The sequence below is a fragment of the Macaca mulatta genome, chromosome 10, assembly GCF_049350105.2.
Source record: "Macaca mulatta isolate MMU2019108-1 chromosome 10, T2T-MMU8v2.0, whole genome shotgun sequence".
Taxonomy (NCBI): Eukaryota; Metazoa; Chordata; class Mammalia; order Primates; family Cercopithecidae; genus Macaca; species Macaca mulatta.
Window position 1 is genome coordinate 96,552,269 of NC_133415.1, and position 19,231 is coordinate 96,571,499.

Genomic DNA, 19,231 nt, shown 5'->3' on the forward strand with positions numbered 1-19,231 from the left:
TTCTTGTGCTCCTCTTTTTTCCCAGACTGCTCTCCTCAAGGGAGAGCTGGGAACAGTGGGATGTACAGGGTGTTAGGTAAGGAGGAGAGGTAGGCGGTCAGCCTGGGCGGGACTTGCCTGAGCTGGCACCCCATGTGCAGGTGGAGAGAACTTGGACCCTTGACTCCAGGGCCCTCCCTGGCCTCTCCTTGGTGGGGATGGTGGTTGTGAGACGTAGCAGCCCCTGCTGGGTGCACTGTTGGGTGGAGGGGTGGGGTGTGACTCTCAGAGCTGCTCCCTGGTATCGGAGCAGACCCTGGACCTGCTTCTGTGAGGTGCATGGTTAGGGATGGGACATTCCTTGCTTGTATTAGGCGTTTGAAGAGGGGCTTGTCTCAAGCGATTTGTGTTCCCATATTACTGGCCTGTGGGTGGTATTTTAGGTGTTACTGGGATGATTCTCTGCTGGGCCTGTTTGAGGGGCTGTGTCTGGTCCATTCGGGGTGAGAGCAAGTCACTTTGTGGTGGAGGTTCATGCTGTGTTCACTGCTCACTGTTGCAGCACCTGGCAGGACAGGGTCTACCTTAGGTACAGAGTCTGTAATGGGGCCATAGGGCCTAACTTTCCCAGCACCCCGCCCCCCCATTCTTCTAACACCAGATTCCCGCTAGCTGGGCCTTGCTCCAAGTCTGCACTGCAGCAGGGCCTGGTTTTGTGACCATCCATGGCCATGACTATCCAGGCGCTGACCATGGGGAATCCTGACACCCACACTAACCCCCTTCTATCTGCTGACCCCCAGCTGCGGCGGAGCCCCATCAAGAAAGTCCGGAAGTCTCTGGCTCTTGACATTGTGGATGAGGATGTGAAGCTGATGATGTCCACACTGCCTAAGTCTCTCTCCTTGGTAAGGGTTTGCCCACCCCTACCCCACTCCAGAGCTGCCCCCAGGAGAATGAGGTCTCCTTGGAAGGCTTCTGCCCCTTGGAACTGTTGAGTTTTGGAGAGGACCCTGAAGGTGGAGTTAGTCTAGTGGCTCTCCAGCTGGGCTTCTGGAACGCTGGGTTCTGCGGGGAGGGGCTGTCAGGGAGGGTGGGTCTGGGCACCCACTGCTGGCTTCAGTCAGCAGCTCTGCTTGTCTCTCACAGAAGGTTTTGTTTGGCAGAGGTGTGTGGCTAGGACATGTTTAAAACCATGCGTCTCAGTCTCCAGCTCCTTCCCAGAAAGGGTCAGTGATGTGTCTTTTTTTTTTTTTTTTTTTTGAGTCAGAGAGTTTCGCTCTTCTTGCCCAGGCTGGAGTGCAATGGCGCCATCTCAGCTTACTGCAACCTCCGCCTCCCAAGTTCAAGTGGTTCTCCTGCCTCAGTCTCCCAAGTAGCTGGGATTACGGGCATGCACCACCACACCTGGCTAATTTTGTATTTTTAGTAGAGATGGGGTTTCTCCACGTTGATCAGGCTGGTCTCAAACTCCCAACCTCAGATGATCGGCCTGACTTGGCCTCCCAAACTGCTGGGATTACAGGCGTGAGTCACCGTGCCTGGCCTAGTGATGTGTCTTAAGGTACAGCCAGGCACTTGGGTGCAGCAGCCCTGGGATGGGTGCTATACGGCCCCCAGGCCAGTGCACTTGCTGTGCCCGGTGCTACAGTCAGGTCGACCTCGGAAAGGGGGTTGTTGCCTGTGCAGAGCCTGGGTCCCCAGAAGCCATGGTGTGCGGCTGATCCCTCTGCTAACAATGGGGTGAGTTGGCTTGCCCTGGCTCAGAGTGGGGAGGCAGTGAGAGGCACGGCGGCATCATGAACAAAGGTTAAGGGTTGCCTGATCTTTGAAGTAGACTGCTGCCCTCACGATCCTTGCAGAGAAACCTTGTCCTGGCTAGGGGTCCTTGACAGGACCTGCAGTCAGATTACTGCAAAGAAAAAACGTCACTGCAGGGAGTGAACAGCACAGATTGAGTCAGGCGGGCCTGGGTTTGAGCCTGGCACCATTGCTGCTCTCTGGGATTTTTAAGGTTCCCTGAGCCCCAGTTACAAGCCTATAAAAGGGGTGCCAAGCCTAAGTCAGGAGGGTACAGTGCCAGGCAGGCCACAGAGGCTGGAAAGGCATGGGAGGGACTTCGTGCAGCTCTGCTGTGCTTGGGGTTGAAGCTGCATCTTTATGATGCTTGTGGATGTTTCTGGTCCCAGGAAAACTAGGAACAGCTTTGGTTCCTGAGGCTTGATGTGACGGAGGCAACATTATTGAGTATGTTATTACTCGACAATGCTCAATAATACTCCACATTTATCAATTATGTTATTATGGCCTGGGGACTGCACAGCACCCATCCCAGGGCTGATGCGCCCGCAAGTGCCTGACTGTGCCTCAAGACACATCACTGAATCAGGCTCTGAAACGCACACAGATGTTTCTTTACTTGATTACTTGATTTTTTTTTTTTTTGAGGCGGAGTCTCGCTCCGTCGCCCAGGCTGGAGTGCAGTGGCTGGATCTCAGCTCACTGCAAGCTCCGCTTCCCGGGTTTACGCCATTCTCCTGCCTCAGCCTCCGGAGTAGCTGGGACTGCAGGCGCCCGCCACCTCGCCTGGCTAGTTTTTTGTATTTCTTTTTTTTTTTTTTTTTTTTTTTTTGAGACGGAGTCTTGCTCTGTGCCCCAGGCTGGAGTGCAGTGGCCGGATCTCAGCTCACTGCAAGCTCCGCCTCCCGGGTTCACGCCATTCTCCTGCCTCAGCCTCCCAAGTAGCTGGGACTACAGGCGCCCGCCACCTTGCCCGGCTAATTTTTTGTATTTTTTAGTAGAGACGGGGTTTCACCGTGTTAGCCAGTATGGTCTCGATCTCCTGACCTCGTGATCCGCCCGTCTCGGCCTCCCAAAGTGCTGGGATTACAGGCTTGAGCCACCGCGCCCGGTGCGATTTTTTTTTTTTTTTTAAGTAAGAAAGTTATTTAGAACAAGATTAAGTTATTTGCATAATCTTTGTGTTTTTTTGTTTGTTTGTTTGTTTGTTTTTTGGGGGAGACAGAGTCTTGCTCTGTTGCCCAGGCTGGAGTGCAGTGGTGCAGTCTCAGCTCACTGCAAGCTCTATCTCATCCCAGGTTCACGCCTTTCTCCTGCCTCAGCCTCCCAAGTAGCTGGGACTACAGGCGCATGCCACCACACCCAGCTAATTTTTGTATTTTTAGTAGAGATGGGGTTTCACCATGTTGGCCAGGATGGTCTCAATTCTTGACCTCGTGATCCGCCCGCCTCAGCCTCCCAAAGTGCTGGGATTACAGGCGTGAGCCACCACACCTGGCTCCTTGCTTAATCTTCTAAGTATAAAGTAAGATTAAGCTCACGTAAACTCCCCATCTGAAAGTAGAAACTGAGGCTTGGAAAAGTGTGCATCCTCTTTCAGCACCCAGGTGGTGGTGCTGGGGTGGGATTGTGGGTTTTTTTCTTGCCTCTCACACCTTCTGGCAAAATGGTGACTCCTTGGTTTTGGTTTCAGCCGACAACTGCCCCTTCAAACTCCTCCAGCCTTACCCTGTCAGGTATCAAAGAAGACAACAGCCTGCTCAACCAGGGCTTCTTGCAGGCCAAGCCAGAGAAGGCAGCAGTGGCCCAGAAGCCCCGAAGCCACTTCCTGACACCTGCCCCTGTGAGTGCTGGCCATCCCTGGGCGTCCTGCAGTGCCTGCCTTCTTAGCTCAGGGCCTTTGCATAGGCTGTTCCTCTGCCTGGGTGCTCTTCCTGTCATTTCCTATGGCTACGTTTGCTTAACTTACTCTCTGATCTCAGTCTCAATGCTGCTTCCTCAGAGGGAAGCCTTCCCTGACCCCACATACTGTAGAGACACCCCCATTCTGCCATTCTCTCTTTTGTGACCTGGGTTTTACTTGTAACCAAATCATTATTCTGCATTTGGTTTGCTTAGTACATGTCTGTCCTCAGGCAGGGGCTGGCCTCAGGCTGCTGACCCGTCTCAGCTGCTCCTTCTCACCCGCCTTCTGGCTGTGGCTTCTCCTTGAGAGGCTGGTGCTGCACGGCAGCGGGGCAGTGCATGGCCATGTCTCCTTGTCCAGCTTCCTGCTTACAGTTGAGGAAGCCCACAGCCAGGAAGTGACTTGTCCAGGGTCACAGGGAATGTGAAGAGAGAATAAGAAGGTTCTGGCTTCTGGGGAGGGAGGCTTATAACTCCACCTGTCTGGCCAGGATCACCAGGGTCTGTTGGGAACACATAGTCCCTACCTGGATGGTAACCCTCTCACCTTCTCCCAGATGTCCAGTGCCTGGAAGACGGTGGCCTGCGGGGGGACCAGGGACCAGCTCTTCATGCAGGAGAAAGCCCGGCAGCTCCTGGGCCGCCTGAAGCCCAGTCACACATCTCGGACCCTCATCTTGTCCTGAGGTGCTGGGGGTGTCACGAGCCCATTCTCATGTTTACAGGGGTTGAGGGGGGCGTAGGGGGTCTGTGAATCTGAGAGTCATTCAGGTGACCTCCTGCAGGGAGCCTTCTGCCACCAGCCCCTCCCCAGACTCTCAGGTGGAGGCAACAGGGCCATGCGCTGCCCTGTCGCCGAGCCCAGCTGCGGGCGGCTCCTGGTGCTAACAACAAAGTCCCACTCCCAGGTCTGCCTGGTTCCCTCCCCAAGGCCACAGGGAGCCCAGTCAGCTTCTCCGAAGCCCAGGTCAGGCCTGGCCTCATCTCAGACCCTGCTTAGGATGGGGGATGTGGCCAAGGGTGTTCCTGTGCTCACCCTCTCCTGGTGCATTTTTTTGGAAGAATAAAATTGCCTTTCTCTGTGCTGGTCTGGACTCTGCCTCTCTACTGGGCCCTGCTCATGGTTCCCTGGTGGCCCATGGGCCTTCCTTTCTGGGATATAGGGACCTGAATGCTCATTCTCAGAGGCCAGCCTTATCTGCACAGCCCAGGCCTGGGCCCTTGACCCTGTTTCCACAGAGAGGCCCAGTGAGCTGGGAGCAGTTTCTCTCATCTCTGCACCCAGTGGGCATCTCTGCAAAGCTCTGAGTACTATTAGCCATGGGGTGGGGTAAGGGTGGGCAGAGACTGGGGGCAGAGGAGGACGATGGGTTGGTGCAGTAGGGTCTTGCCTGGCCCTTGGCCTTGGGTAGCTCACCTGCCCACTAACAAGCCCCTGCCTCAAGCTGAGCCCGGCTCGCAGGTCAGACTGGTAAGCAAGGAAGAAGGGTGAAGGCAGCTAGGCAGAACCCTCTAGCCCTGTTGGCCAAGGCTGAGCAGGAGACCAGGATGGGCTGGAACCCTCTTGTGGCCCTAAATCCCTAGGGTTGTGGCTACAGAGCACAGTGCTTGGCCGGTGGTTGGGAAGAGTCACTGGGGTTTGAAGAGGGGAAGATGCCAAGTCTGAGAACGTCTAAATGAGGAAGTGATGTTTTCAGCAGTAGGCTTCATGGGACAGGCACATGGCCATCCCTGTGGGCAGAGGTTGAGCGGACTTGGGGCAGGTCCTCACCTGGGGCAAGAGATGTGGCCTACTCTAGAGAGGTGGGGACTGAGTTAATTAGGGTGCCAGAGTTCAGATGTGTCTGGTCTCAGACACACCCCTTTCTCCCTGCTGAGCTCCCACCTACGGTCCCTCTACTCCCATCCATCCACACGCAGGGATGCCATGCTTGATCCTGGCAGTGTCTCAGTTCTTGATCTAGAGCCGAGGAGGGGCGGGGGCTCTGCGCTTCCCACCCTGCACCACGCAGCCCATGTGGTGTGGGGCCACATGCTCCTGCAGGTTCCATGGATGAACCACACCTAACTCACGCCCTGAGCTTTTGTGATTTGTCAGCCTGAAGCCCGTCCCCTCCCCAACTTCTTTCCCAGGCTGTGTCACTGGCCACTCCGTACAGGCCTTGGTCGCCCCCCCCCCCCCACCACAGGGCTGTCAGCATTGGTGGATGACCCACGGTGAGGATGGAGACTGCGTTACTTTGTCTCCTATAGCTCACACCAAGACTCAGTGGAACAACTTTGTCAAACTCAAATGCAGTGCGCTGCAGGCTAAAGATGAAAATTCCTGGGCCCTCTGAGTCAGGCACCTGGTGCGGAGCCTGGAAAAAGGGATTTTTAACAAACCACCAGTGGGTGATTCACATGCGGGGCGTTGGCTGGCCACACTCTGAACTGACTGGCCTGTGAGGCTCCAGGGGCTTGTGCCCCATGCCCTCTCTTGCCTGAGGTCTTGCTCATTCCTAGGGACTGCCCTGAGGCCCTTTCCTGTCCTAGAGGGAGGAGTCTGTAAAGAACAGAGCAGCTGCAGGTAACTGCAAGCTTAACATACCATCCTCACTGAGCTCTGCACTGTAGGCTTGTTCTTTGGCTCATGCATTAAGTAAATACTTACTAGGCCAGGTATGGTGGCTCATACCTGTAATCCCAACACTTTGGGAGGCCGAGGCGGCCAATTGCTTGAGTCCAGGAGTTTGAGACCAGCTTGGGCAGCATCATGAAACCCTCTGTCTACTGAAAAAAAAAAAATACAAAAAATTAGCTGGGCATGGTGGTATGTGCCTTTAGTCCTAGCTCCTTGATGTGGGAGAATCACCTGGGCCCAGGAGGTCGAGGCTGCAGTGAGCCGAGATCATGCCACTGCACTCCAGCCTGGGCAACCAGAGTGAGACCCTGTCTCAAAAACAAAACCACACTTATTGAGGGTCCCTCCAGCCCCGCCCCCACATGTCTGGCATAGTTGTAGTGCTGAAGATAATAGCAGTTAAAGGACAGAAACCAGGCTTGGTGGCTCATGCCTGTAATCTTAGCAGTTTAGGAGGCTGAGGTAGGAGGATCACTTGAGCCTAGGAGTTTGAGACCAGCCTGGGCAACATGGTGAAACCCCATCACTACAAAAAATTTTTAAAACTTAGATGAGTGTGATGGCTCAGGCCTGTAGTCCCAGCCAGTCAGGAAGCTGAGGTGGGAGGATCTCTTGAGCTGTGGTTGTGCCTCTACTCCAGCCTGAGTGACAGAGCAAGACCCTATCTCAAAAGACAAAAACCAAAAAACCACTTTACTCTCATGGAGCTTAAATTTTTATTTTTATTTTTATTTTGTTTGAGACGGAGTCTTGGTCTGTTGCCCAGGCTGGAGTGCAGTGGCACCATCTCCGCTCACTGCAAGCTGCGCCTCCCAGGTTCACGCCAGTCTCCTGCCTCAGCCTCCCGAGTAGCTGGGACTACAGGTGCCTACCACAGCAACAGGCTAATTATTATTATTTTCGTATTTTTAGTAGAGACGGGGTTTCATCGTGTTAGCCGGGATGGTCTCGATCTCCTGACCTCGTGATCTGCCTGCCTCAGCCTTCCAAGGTGCTGGGGTTACAGGCGTAAGCCACCACGCCCAGCCATGGAGCTTAAATTCTAAAGAGCAGATATAAACCAACCAGTTTGTATAACATGTGCCAGAGAGAACATGAACTTTGAAGTGAAGTGGGGGGTACTGTGAGACCAGTCATCTGCTCAGAGAAAATGGGGAGGAGTCAGATTTGACACAGCTCCCGGCCATCGTGGGGACAGGGAGGGAGAGCCCACATGGGAAGGCAGATTAGTTGCCACTCAGGTGGTGCTGGGGGCCCAGCTGCTGTTCATGAGTTTGGGGAACTTGGTCATGAGGATTGATCCAGTCCTGGTGTTTCCCAGGCTAGTGTGGCAAGCAAGAGGGAGTTAGCCAGATAGTGCTGAGGGGCAGAGGGCCTGAGTTCAGGATGGGAGTACAGGAGTGGGGGCGCTGTGGGCAGCCTGGGAGATGGACAGGCAGGAGGGAAAGATGAGGCTTAGTTAAGATGGCAGAGAGGGAGGCTGGGCGCGGTGGCTCACGTCTTTAATCCCAGCACTTTGGGAGGCCAAGGCGGGCGGATCATCTGAGGCCAGGACTTTGAGACCAGCCTGACCAACATAGAGAAACCCCGTCTCTTCTAAAAATACAAAATTAGCCAGGCATGGTGATGCATGACTGTAATCCCAGCTACTCGGGAGGCTGAGGCAGAAGAATCGCTTGAACCCAGGAGACGGAGGTTGCGGTGAGCCGAGATCGCGCCATTGCACTTACTCCAGCCTGGGCAACAAGAGCAAAACTGTCTCAAAAAAAAAAAGCAGAGGGTGAGTGTTCTGGCAAGATCCGGATGGTTGCCTGGCATCTGGTGGCCAGCATGGCCTGGAGGTGAGAGGCTCACAGATAGAGAGACTGCGGTAGATTATTCCAGCAATGGTTCCCAAGGAATCACTGCTCCCTGTAGCTATTCCCTTGAGTGGGTCATGTGGTTGGCTTTGCCCCTATGGGACTCTGGGAGAATCTGCTGAAGGAGGTGAGAATTCTAGCTGTTCTGGTTGAGACTCCAGACATGTGAGTAAGGCCACTCTAAACCACCCAGCCTCACCTGATCTGGCCCAGACTGGAGGAACTGCCCAGCTGATCACAGAGTCATGAGAATAATAAATCAGTATTGCTTTAAGCCCTAAGATTGAGGATGGTTTGTTACACAGCAGAAGCTGACTGATACAGATGCTGGCATGAGGAACTGGGACATGTGAGTACTTGTGTGGTCCAGGATAAATGATAACATGTCCTGCTTCTCACAGCAAGGCAGGGACTGGGGCAGGAGCAGGCCAAAAGCCTGTTTTGATAGGCCAGGAGTAGTTTGGGAGTCTTAATTAGCCACTTTCTGAGCAGACCCTGGTGTCTCACTGAGGAAAATGAACACTGAGCCATGGGCTCAACAGGGTTGGGGAGAAACAGGAGACCTAGGGTTCCAGGAACTTCGTGGGAAATGAGTGGAGGGAAGGATTCTGGAGTTCAAAGCCATTGTGACCATAGCTGTGTCTTGTTCCCCAGAGGTGAAGGCACTGGGGAAGAGATGTGGCTCATGGCATCTGGCACTCTCCCAGGTCCAAGAGCAGTCCTGGATAGAGCTCTTACTTTGGATTAGACAGACTTGGGTGTAAACCCAGCTTAGCTCTTGGGAGCTATGTGTCTCTTTACTGCTCTGAGCCTTGGCTCCTTGGCTGTAAAGTAGGGAGAATCCTTCAACTTCAGACTTGTTGAAGGGATTGGGAAGAACATGGCACATACTCAGTGCTCAGATAACATGGGCTTTTAGTATGTTATTTCTTAGTATGTTTTTACATGTTAGTTTCTCATTTCTGTGTTATACACAATATACCTTGCAAAGGAGAAATTAGTGCCCTTGTTTCAGGTGAGTGCTGGGAGGGAAGATGGTAGAAAGTGGTTAAGTCAGGACTTGAGCCCAGTCCTGGACAGCGAGTCTGGCATTTTAATATGCCCCATTCCATGCCATCCTCTGTGTCATACTGTTATAGAATCTTTGAGGTGTCACTTTTCTGGTCAGAAACATCTGTGGCTGATGGCACCTTTACCCGAGTTCTTGTCCTGTGTCCAGGAGGTACACAGACAAATGGAAGGTGAACATGATTAAAAGAAGCTTTATTGAGTGTTACAACAGTTCACAGGAGACCGGCAGTGAGTAGCTTCTCTCTGTAGGCAGATGGTCTGCAGTGTTCAACTCTCAGCAGAGAGGAGGCCCTGGAGAAGGTTGCTCCTCTCTGCTGCTGTTTGTCCCATTTTCTTCAGTTATCAGCAGAGAGGGTAGCTCCTCTCTGCAGCTGGGCATCCCTTCCTCTGTCCTCTCTCCTGCTCTGGCTGGGCCCGGGGCTTTTGTGGACCTCAGAGGGGGTGAAGTGCATGCTGATTGCCGCATGGATGGCCATGGGCAGCAGGGAGGGGGTACCACAAGTCCCCACTCTGGTCCTCGGAACTGGCAGCTGGCTCCCAGCCTTCAGGCCCTCCCTGGCCTGAAGGAGGGGCCTTACTGGGGACCCACGCCCTTCTGCCCAGGAATCTGACTCCTGCTGCCATTCATGGCCCCCCACTGGGTGCGGCGCTAACTCAGCTCCCAGATTGGAGCAGATGCCGGCAGAGGAGAGAGACCAGGCAGCAGGAGCAGATACCCCTGAGCCTGCAGGGATGGGGAACATTCCCCGCCCGAGAATGCAGGCTGCAGAGATGCCCAGGTCCTGCACCTGGGAGGGCCGCTGCAGCTGCACCCAGGGAGCTCCCGCCCTGCCAACTTGGAAGGGGCGGGGCTCCCACTTGTCCCCAGCTCCTGCCTGCTTTGTGGAGCAGGAGGCCCAGTTCTGCAGCTACCAGTCGGGTGGCTGCAGCTGCACCCAGGCGGGCAGATCTTGCCTACTCCCAGCCCCTCCTAAGAGCACAGGAAGGCTTGGATCCACAGTTGCAGTTTGGGCAGCTGCAGCCCTGCCCAGGAGGGCAGGTTCCTGCCTGCTGTGTGGAGCCGGAGGCCTGGGTCTGCAGCTGAGATTTGGGCAGCTGCAGTGGCACCCGGGGAGCACCAGATCCACGCAGTGTGCAGCTCCCGCGGTGCCTCCCTGACACAGGTGCCTCCCTGCTGCAGCCCATGTGATGGCAGCGGCCACTGACAATACCTGTCAGCCAGGGAAGGAGTATGGTGCCATAGAAAAAACCATAAGCATTAGATAGAGGTTCAGTTAAAATCTTTCCATCGGAGTGCAATATTCATACAGAAGAGTGCATGAATCCAAGTGGTTGTGGATATGTTTTCACAAAGTGGACAGACTCGCATAACCAGCATCCAGATCAAACAACAGAATAAGAGCAGCACTGGAAACCCCCTCTCCCCCCGCGAAGGGTAACCGCCATCCTGACATCAAACACCAGATTTGCTTTGCCTTTTTATTTTCATTAAATATTATGTCAACAGAATTTCACATTGTGTGAGATTCATCCAAGTAGATCTGGGTAGTTACGATTTGTTCATTCTCATGACCATTTTGTTTTATTTTATATATTTTATTTTTTATATTTTATACGCGGTCTTATTCTAGCCTTGAAATCCTGGGCTCAAGTGATCTTCCTTAACCTCGGGTGTCCCTAATAACTGAGACTGCAGGTGCACCACCACGCTTGGCTAATTTTTTTTAAATGTTTCTATACAGACATGGTCTCACTGTGTTGCCCAGGCTGGTCTTGAACTCATGGGCTCAAATGATCCTCCTGCCTCAGCCTCCTAGAGTGGGGCTGGGATGAATTAGAGGCATGAACCACCACACCTGGCCAATTTTAATTTTAATTGACAAATAATTGTGTATGTTTATGGGGTATGATGTGATGTTTTGATTATATATACATAGTAGAATGATTAAACCAAGCTAATTAACGTATCCATCACCTCCCAGACTTATTTTTTTGTGGTGAGACCATTTAAAGTTCACTCTTCTTAATTTTGAAGTATACAATATTGTTTAGTTTTTCATTGTGTGACTTCCACAATTTACCCATTATCTCAAAGGAAGTGTGGATTGCTTCCAGACTGGCTATTACACATAGCGCTGTTAGCACCTCTGCCCAGCCAGCCCACAGTCTGGGAAGTAAGAAACGCCTCTCCCTGGCCGCCGCACCGTCTGGGAAGTGAGGAGCACCTTTACCTGGCTGCTGTGCAACCCTCCAAGTGTGAAGTGGTAGCCTTGCGTGTGGTCTCTCTGCCCTCTCCAAGTTTGCATTTTTGACATTAAAGTTTACTTTTAAATTAAAAAAAAAATTAGCACTGTTATGTACCTCTCATCCTCATGTTTTGGTGAACTCTCTTGCACATCGGGTTTGTACATATCTAGGAGTGGAATTGCTGCGAATGGATTCAATTAGGCCACTTGCCATGAGAACCAAGGCACATTATTTGTGAATCAAGGCACATTATTTAGGTTTTTTTTTTTTTTTTTTTTTTTTTTTTTTTTTTTTTTTGAGACAGAGTTCTGCTCTGTCGCCCAGGCTGGGGTGCAGTGGTGCGATCTCGGCTCACTGCAACCTCCGCCTCCCGAGTTCAAGTGATTCTCTTGCCTCAGCCTCCCGAGTAGCTGGGATTACAGGCGTGCACCACCATGCCCAGCTAATTTTTTTGTATTTTTAGTAGAGATGGGGTTTCGCCATGTTGGCCAGGCTGGCCTCAAACTCCTAACCTTAGGTGATCTGCCCGCTTTGGCCTCTTCAAGTGCTGGAATTACAGGTGTGAGCCACCACACCCGGCCGTTATTTACCTTTTCTGAAACTCACTTTTCATATCTGTATATTGGAAATAAAAATACTTGCCCCTCAGTGTTGTGGCCTGGACTTAATGAAATTATTTCAGCAAGGCACTTAATCTGAATACAGCTCCTCTTTCCTCTTCCTCAGCCAGCGAGAGCACCCTCTGCCCCAACACAATAGCTTTTCCACGGCACTCTCTTTGCCAGGAACCCTCAACATGAACCTGCAAATCTTGCCTGTTGCCCAGGGTCGGTGGGGCTGCCTTTCCCCACTGCCTGTTGGCCAGCTGTCCTTTGGGAGCTTGGAGGTTACCTTCAGAATACTCAACAGAATGCTCCAGGCTGCCACTACATAGTGACAGATGTCAGCTCTGTCTTGCTGTGTCTTGACAGAGCCCCTGTGGGTAGCGCTTCCGCCAGGCTCACTCCCTCATGGCCCAATTCAGGGAGTTTCAGGAAGAGTAAGTTTTCCCAGTCCTATTGGCCTTTGGTTTATAGACATATATTCTCCACATCACTTTTTCCTCCTATTTCAGTTCTCTAGTTCATGCACTTCATTAATCACTGTCATCCAGAACTTTTTCCCCCCAAGAAGTCTTTAATAGTTACCTCGTGTAAGCATTTGAAGGGGCCAGCCAGGTGGCAAAGTTATGATTACTTAAAAACAAACAAAAAAAAATCAGTGAGCCTAGGCAACATAGTGAGACCCTATCTCTACAAAAAATAGAAAAATTAGCCAGTTACGGTGTTGCACACCTGTGGTCCCAGCTACTTGGTAGGCTTCGATGAGAGGATTGCTTGAGCCTAAGAGGTTGAGGCTACAGTGAGCTGTGATTGTGCCACTGCACACCAGCCTGGGCGAGGACTCTCCCAGCCAGAGCAAGGACTCTGTCTCAACAAACAAAAAACCAAAACTTAACAGTTAAGATTTCCTCCTGAAAAACTTTCAAAAGACTTAAGTCTTCTATCTGCGGTTTAAAAAAGTATATAATTTTTGACCAGTTAACATATTCACATGTATTCCCATGTAAAAGATACTAAAGAGTCGATAGTAAAGAAGGGCTCTCTCTTCCCTGCCCCACATTCACCCCGTTGTCTTCCCTGGAGGCAGCCAATATTAGTGTCTAGTGAAGAGGCAAGCAAATATTTCCATTAGGCAACAGGTTTAAAAAACATTTCAGGCTTTGTGGGCAGATCTCCATTCTAGAGTATCCTTAAAGAGAAATATTATGCGAAAGCAAGCACATACATATTCATGTCTTCTCCCACAACTCTCCCCAAATGGTGGCATACTGTATAGACTGTTCTGGACTTGTTTCTTTTCTTTTTTTTTTCTTTTTTTTTGAGATGAAGTCTCGCTCTGTCACCCAGGCTGGATTGCAATGGTGTGATCTCGGCTAACTGCAGCCTCCGTCTCCTGGGTCAAGCTATTCTCCTACCTCAGCCTCCCGAGTAGCTGGGATTACAGGGCCCTGCTGCATGCCCGGCTAAGTTTTGTATTTTTAGTAGAAATGGGTTTTGCTGTATTGGCCAGGCTGGCCTCGAACTTCTCACCTCAGGTGTTTCCCCCGCGTTTGCCTCCCAAAGTGCTGGGATTACAGGCATGAGCCACCGGGCCCGGCCTGGACTTGGTTTCTATCAGTTAAACTAGAGGTTGGCAAACCATGGCCCACCAGTCAAGTCCAGCCTGGCACCTGTGGCTGTAAGTCATTTTAATGGAACCTCTGTTCATTTGTTTACATGTTATATGTGGCTGCTCTTGTGTTGCAGTGGCAGGGCTGAGTAGTTGCAACACACACCGCATGGCTGGCAAAGGCTAAACTATTTACTATCTGGCCTTTTACAGAAAAAGTTTGCTGACCTCTGAGCTCAACAGTGTGTCCCAACCTTTCCATATCAACACAGAAAGAGCTTCCTCACTTTTTTTCAAGGCGTCTTACTATTTTATTATATGGCTGCAGGATAACTTATTTTTAATCAGGACCTTTTAATGGATATTTAGGTCACTTGACTTTTTGTTGTTTAAGACAGGATCTCACTATGTTGCCCAGGCTGAACTCAAGCGATCCTCTCACCTCAGCCCCCAGAGTAACAGGCTACAGCTGTGATTCAACACACCTGGCTCATTTCTAACTTTTTTGCTGCTGCAAATAATGCTGCAGTGAATAGGCTGGTACTTAGCTCACTTTCCACATGTGTGATTATATTTACAGAATAAAGCCTGGAAGTGGAATTGCTCGATCAAAGGCTATGTGTATTGATAATATTTATGGCTATTGTCAAATAGCCCTCCGTGGAGGTTGTACCAACTGACGTTCTTACCAGTGTTATGAAAGTGCCCGTTTTGCCCTACCTTTGCCAGCGGAGTATTTTAAGCCTTTTGGTAGTTACCAATCTGCCAGGTAAAAAAAGAGGTAGCCCAGGGTAGTTTTGCTTTGTATGCCTTTTATTCTGATGCATTGCATGTTCTTCCATGCATTTACGAGACGTGTGCTCTTTCCTCAGCTGGCCATTTACTGTCCTGGTCTGAGGATCTTCTGGGGACTGATCTCTCTCGCTGACTCTTTTGTGTCATTTTCACAAACAAGCTTTTGGGGAACAAAAGTCTTAAGGACAAACATATGCTGGCAATTAGCGCCATCGACATTCCAGATATCAGGACTGGGAAGGCAGGGTGAGACCTGCTGGGGGTCATCGTTCTGCTCTGAACTTGGAAGACTAACTTTCAGAGGGTTCTCGGTGTCCTCTTCCTCCACAGAGCTCCTGTTGACACAAACAGCCTCATGTTCCTCCAGCTTTTTGATGGGGACCACGTGGCAGGCGTTGTATTTGCAGATGGCCATCTTTTTGGCTTTCTTGGGGTTCTTTCTCCTGCATGATGCTAGGTGGTACTGGAATCTGCTGAGTGGGATTCGGTGGTGAGGATCGTAAGGGCAAATTTCAAAGGCTTCTGGCTCCATGAGAAATTCTTCTTGAAGCAGGGTATCTCACTGCTCAGAGTCTAACAGAAATGCTTTTTGTGGAGAAGCCCTTTTGAAAGAAGGATGGAGTTGTCCTCTGCCCACTGTTGGCCCTTGGGATTCTGTAGGTGAAGGTCTTAACTTGTGGTCTCTGTTCTCTAGGACCATGAGTGGTGGATTAGAAGAGAGATGAGGAGCTGTCAAAAGCAGCTACACAGAGAACAGAGTTAGCAAATGGCACCTGAGACAGATCTATACACAGCAGATGCAAGAGCTGAAAAACCACAGCTGCTTGACTCAGGGATACACTGTGATGTCAAGCCACAGTCACCTGTGGTCACAATGGGCAGCCTAAGTCATCAGGAAGAGGCTATTGTGCACTGCTTGGGAGGGGTGGATGGCTTTGGGGAATGCTGCCATCTAAAATTATTCATGGATATATGTTGTGACGTAAGTCTTTTAACTGTACGTATTTGTTTTTGTTTGTTTTTTTTTTTGAAACAGAGTCTCACTCTGTTGCCAGACTGGAGTGCTGTGGTGCGATCTCGGCTCACTGCAACCTCCGCCTCCTGGTTCAAGCAATTCTCCTGCCTCAGCCTCCTGAGTAGCTGGGATTACAGGCGTGTACCACCACACCTGGCTAATTTTTATATTTTTAGTAGAGACGGGGGTTTCACCATGTTGGCCAGGATGGTCTCGAACTCCTGACCTCATGATCTGCCCGCCTTAGCCTCCCAAAGTGCTGGGATTACATGCATGAGCCCCCGCACCCGGCCTCTCCTCTGTTTTTGGGACACCAATGCTGGACGTACTCACTGCATCCTTATAGCATCTGTCTCTCTTCTGTGTTTTTTCCTCTGTGTGCTATACTCTGGATAATTTCTTCTGTACTCTAGTTTACTATTTCTCTTTTCTGCAATGAGCTGGCTGTTACCAAATATGCCTATTGGTTGTGTTTTGTTGTTGTTGTTTGTTTTTGAGACAGGGTCTTACTTTGTCATCCAGGTTGGAGTGAGTGGCACAATCCCAACTCACTGCAGCCTCGACCTCCTGGGCTCAAGGGATCCTCCCACCTTAGCCTCCTGAGTAGCTGGGACTATAGGTAAGCACCACCACACCTGGCTATTTTTTTTTTTTTTTGTAGAGATGGGGTCCCACTGGTCTTTAATTTTCTTTTCTTTCTTTCTTTTTTTTTTTTTTTTTTTGAGACAGGGGCTCACTCTCATTACCCAGGCTGGAGTGCAGTGGCATGATCACAACTCACTGCAGCCTTGACTTTTGGGGTGCAGGTGATCCTCACACCTCAGCCTCCTGAGTAGCTGGGAGTACAGGCACATGCCACCATGCCCAGCTAACTTTTTGTATTTTTAGTAGAGAAGGGATTTGACCATGTTACCCAGGCTGGTCTTGAACTCTGGGGCTCAAGCAATCTGCCCACCTCAGCATCCCAAAGTGTTGGGATTATAGGTGTGAGCCGCTGCACCTGGATTTCTCATTTTTATATTTTGCATTTCTAGATATTTTGGTTGTTTTTCCAAAGCTGCTACATTACTTTGTAGAGTGTCTTATTCCCTACAGGTGTTTTCAGCTCTGAGTTGTTTTAAAACCTGCGTCTGGTATCCCCGGTATCTGAAGCCTGTATGGGTCTATTTTTGCAGATTTTCACCGATGTGTGCTGTTCCTTTGTGTACTGGTTGTCTTTGACTGCTTGCGGTTTATTGTCCTTGAAAAATTATTTGTGAGGATTTTCCAAAGCCTAGGCTACATGTGCCTGACTGAGAGAGGCTTTGCCAGGCACCAGGAGACACCATGGTCAAGGACCTCCTCAATCCAAGTCATGGCCTCATTGTCTGAGCCAGGCTTCATGCACTCAGTATATATTGGTATAAGGGCTGGTTTTTGGTTTTTGTTGTTGCTGTTGTTGTTGTTTTTTGAGATGGAATTTCACACTTGTTGCCCAGGCTGGAGTGCAATGGCACGATCTCAGTTCACTGCAACCTCCGCCTCCTGGGTTCAAGCTATTCTCTTGCTTCAGCCTCCCAAGTAGCTGGGATTACAGGCGCCCGCTATCACGCCTGGCTATTTTTTTGTATTTTTAGTAGAGATGGGGTTTCACCATGTTGGCCAAGCTGGTCTTGAACTCCTGACCTTAGGTGATCCACCCGCCTTGGCCTCCCAAAGTGCTGGGATGATAGGTGTGAGCCCCTGCGCTTGGCCAGGGCTGGTTTTTGGATATGATTCTCAGGGCTGTCTTTCTTTACCCTTCTGCTCTGCTGAGGCCCACAGCAGCCTAGTCCCCTTGGGGGCGGGGGAAGGGTTTAAATCTATCCATATATCTCAGAAGGTGAAGCCTTTTGGTGTTCCAGCTTAACATGGGAAACGTCTCCTATAAAACACCCCATCTTAGGTGGACCCTGCCGTTGTCCCTCTTGTCCCTCACAGAACTGGACCAAAGTCTGGATGGATGCAATTGACACATATCTCAGGGTATAAGTGGTTTTGGTTCTGTGACATTCTGTTTACCTGTCTGGTGTTACGTAGAATTTCTTCTAAAAATTGGCCTGGAGCTCCTTCCCACCCACCCCCCACCCTGTTAAATTGTTTCTTAAGATCTGAGTAACAGTAGAGAAATACCATATTCCTGAATAAGAAGACTCAAAATCATACATTAATATTCTCTGTAAACTAAATTATATAAATTACATAGTCACCCTAAATTAATATATAAATATAATGCAATTCCAAATAATTTTTGTAGCTTTATTTTACGTGCTGATATCTGATAGAGCAAGTCTCTGCTTGCTATTAGTTTTTCCCCCAAAAGCCTTGACTATCTTCAAGGATTTGTTATTCTAGATCATGTGTCAACAAACTATGGGCCCAGGGTCCAAATCCAGGTGACTATCTGCTTTTGTAAATAAAGTTTTGTTGAAGCACAGCCACAGCCATTTGTTTATATATTGTCCATTGGCTGCTTTTGAGCTAGATTTGAGTAGTTGCAACAGAATCCAGATGACCCAGAAACCTCAAATGTTTTCTGTCTGGTCCATTGTAGAAAAAGCTCACCCATCCTATTCTTGGTGGTGGTTAAGGAAGCTGACTGTATTCAAATCCTCCCTCCTACCACTTACCAGCCACATGACCTTGGGGAAGGTGTGTGTGTGTGTGTGGTTCCTGGTATTTACTAAGCTCTATTGATGGTGTCTTTTCAGGTAGGCTTTGTAGTTTTCTTTCTATTTTTTGCACATTAAAAATAATTTAATCTATGATGCTTTATGGTTTTTTCTTTTTCTTTTTTTTTTTTTGGTCATTGTAAATGACACTTTTTCCATCTCTCCACGTCCTAACTATGGTGTTCAGCCCTTTTTGAGGCTTGAAGTGATTGGCTTTGTCAACATTGTTACATAATTGCAACTGATCATACATGTGGGATGTGTTGTTACTATCATATGACATGCAGACAATTTAGCAACATGACACTCACTGATGTCATAGTAAGACATTGTAATGGGAACTCATGTATAGACAAAATATTAGACAAAGGATTCTAAAAAAAGGCATCTTTCATAACTATGCCGTTTATTCTGGGTGTGCCAGTCAGGATAGGCAAGGTTAGGCTGCAATAACATACAGCACCAAAACTTCAGTAGCTTAAAACAACGAAGATTTATGAGTCACTTTCATGTCTAAAGCAGGTTTCTGGGTTGGGGAGGGGTATTGGGGATCTGCTCCTTGTGGTTGATGGAGCCAGGCTGATGGAGCCTCCATAGCAACACTTGCTTCCTTCTAGAAGAAGGAAGGGGATGTGGTGGGTCATGCACAAGCTTCCACCAGGAAATGATAAACATAACTTCCGCTACTGTTTCATGGTTCAGAGTAAGTCCTAGGCCCCACCTAACTTCAAAGAGCAAGGAGGTATTTCCACATGCCCAGAAGGAGAAGAATAGGAACTCTGGGAAGTCCCGAGAGCTTCCTCAGTCTGCCCTTCTCGTCACCAGCATTCATTTCTTTTTCTCCACACACACAGAGCATACTCCCCGCCATGGGAGAAAACCCAAAGTCCTAGCTCAGAGTGGGGGATCAATGGCTTGCTCAGTGCTCACCGGGGGTTCTTGAGATCTTGAGATCCGGCTCTTACCCCAGACCAGTGGAATTCTAGTGCCTCAAACCAAGCTGGCTCCTATGAGGAATGTGAGGCCAAGAAGTTGT

At 49.9% G+C, this 19,231-nt stretch overlaps 2 protein-coding genes across 3 annotated transcripts in view; one reads left to right on the plus strand and one right to left on the minus strand.

The window, feature by feature from the left end:
* Positions 1-4,772, plus strand: part of MYBL2 (MYB proto-oncogene like 2) — a 52,481-nt gene extending 47,709 nt beyond the window's left edge. Inside the window, exons 11-13 of one of the 2 annotated variants that reach the window (XM_077948127.1) lie at positions 783-887; positions 3,473-3,622; positions 4,242-4,767. In XM_077948127.1, coding sequence (XP_077804253.1) covers positions 783-887; positions 3,473-3,622; positions 4,242-4,370 — 384 coding nt within the window. In that variant the 3' untranslated portion in view covers positions 4,371-4,767. 2 annotated transcript variants of the gene reach the window in all.
* A 9,719-nt stretch (positions 4,773-14,491) lies between these two features.
* Positions 14,492-15,340, minus strand: GTSF1L (gametocyte specific factor 1 like). The gene is made up of 2 exons (XM_077952235.1): positions 14,744-15,340; positions 14,492-14,668 (listed from the first exon to the last, which is right to left on the minus strand). Exons 1-2 carry the CDS (start codon positions 15,020-15,022, stop codon positions 14,576-14,578), a joined length of 372 nt encoding a protein of 123 aa, XP_077808361.1. The 5' UTR covers positions 15,023-15,340; the 3' UTR covers positions 14,492-14,575.
* Between the last annotated feature and the right edge of the window lie 3,891 nt (positions 15,341-19,231).

Excerpts from the sequence above, each read along its gene's own strand:
- GTSF1L (XM_077952235.1), bottom strand. The coding sequence starts at position 15,022 with ATGGAGCCAGAAGCCTTTGAAATTTGCCCTTACGATCCTCACCACCGA. Across the intron at positions 14,669-14,743 it reads AGAACGATGACCCCCAGCAG|ACTTTTGTTCCCCAAAAGCT; the intron begins GTCTCACCCTGC and ends TTTGTCCTTAAG.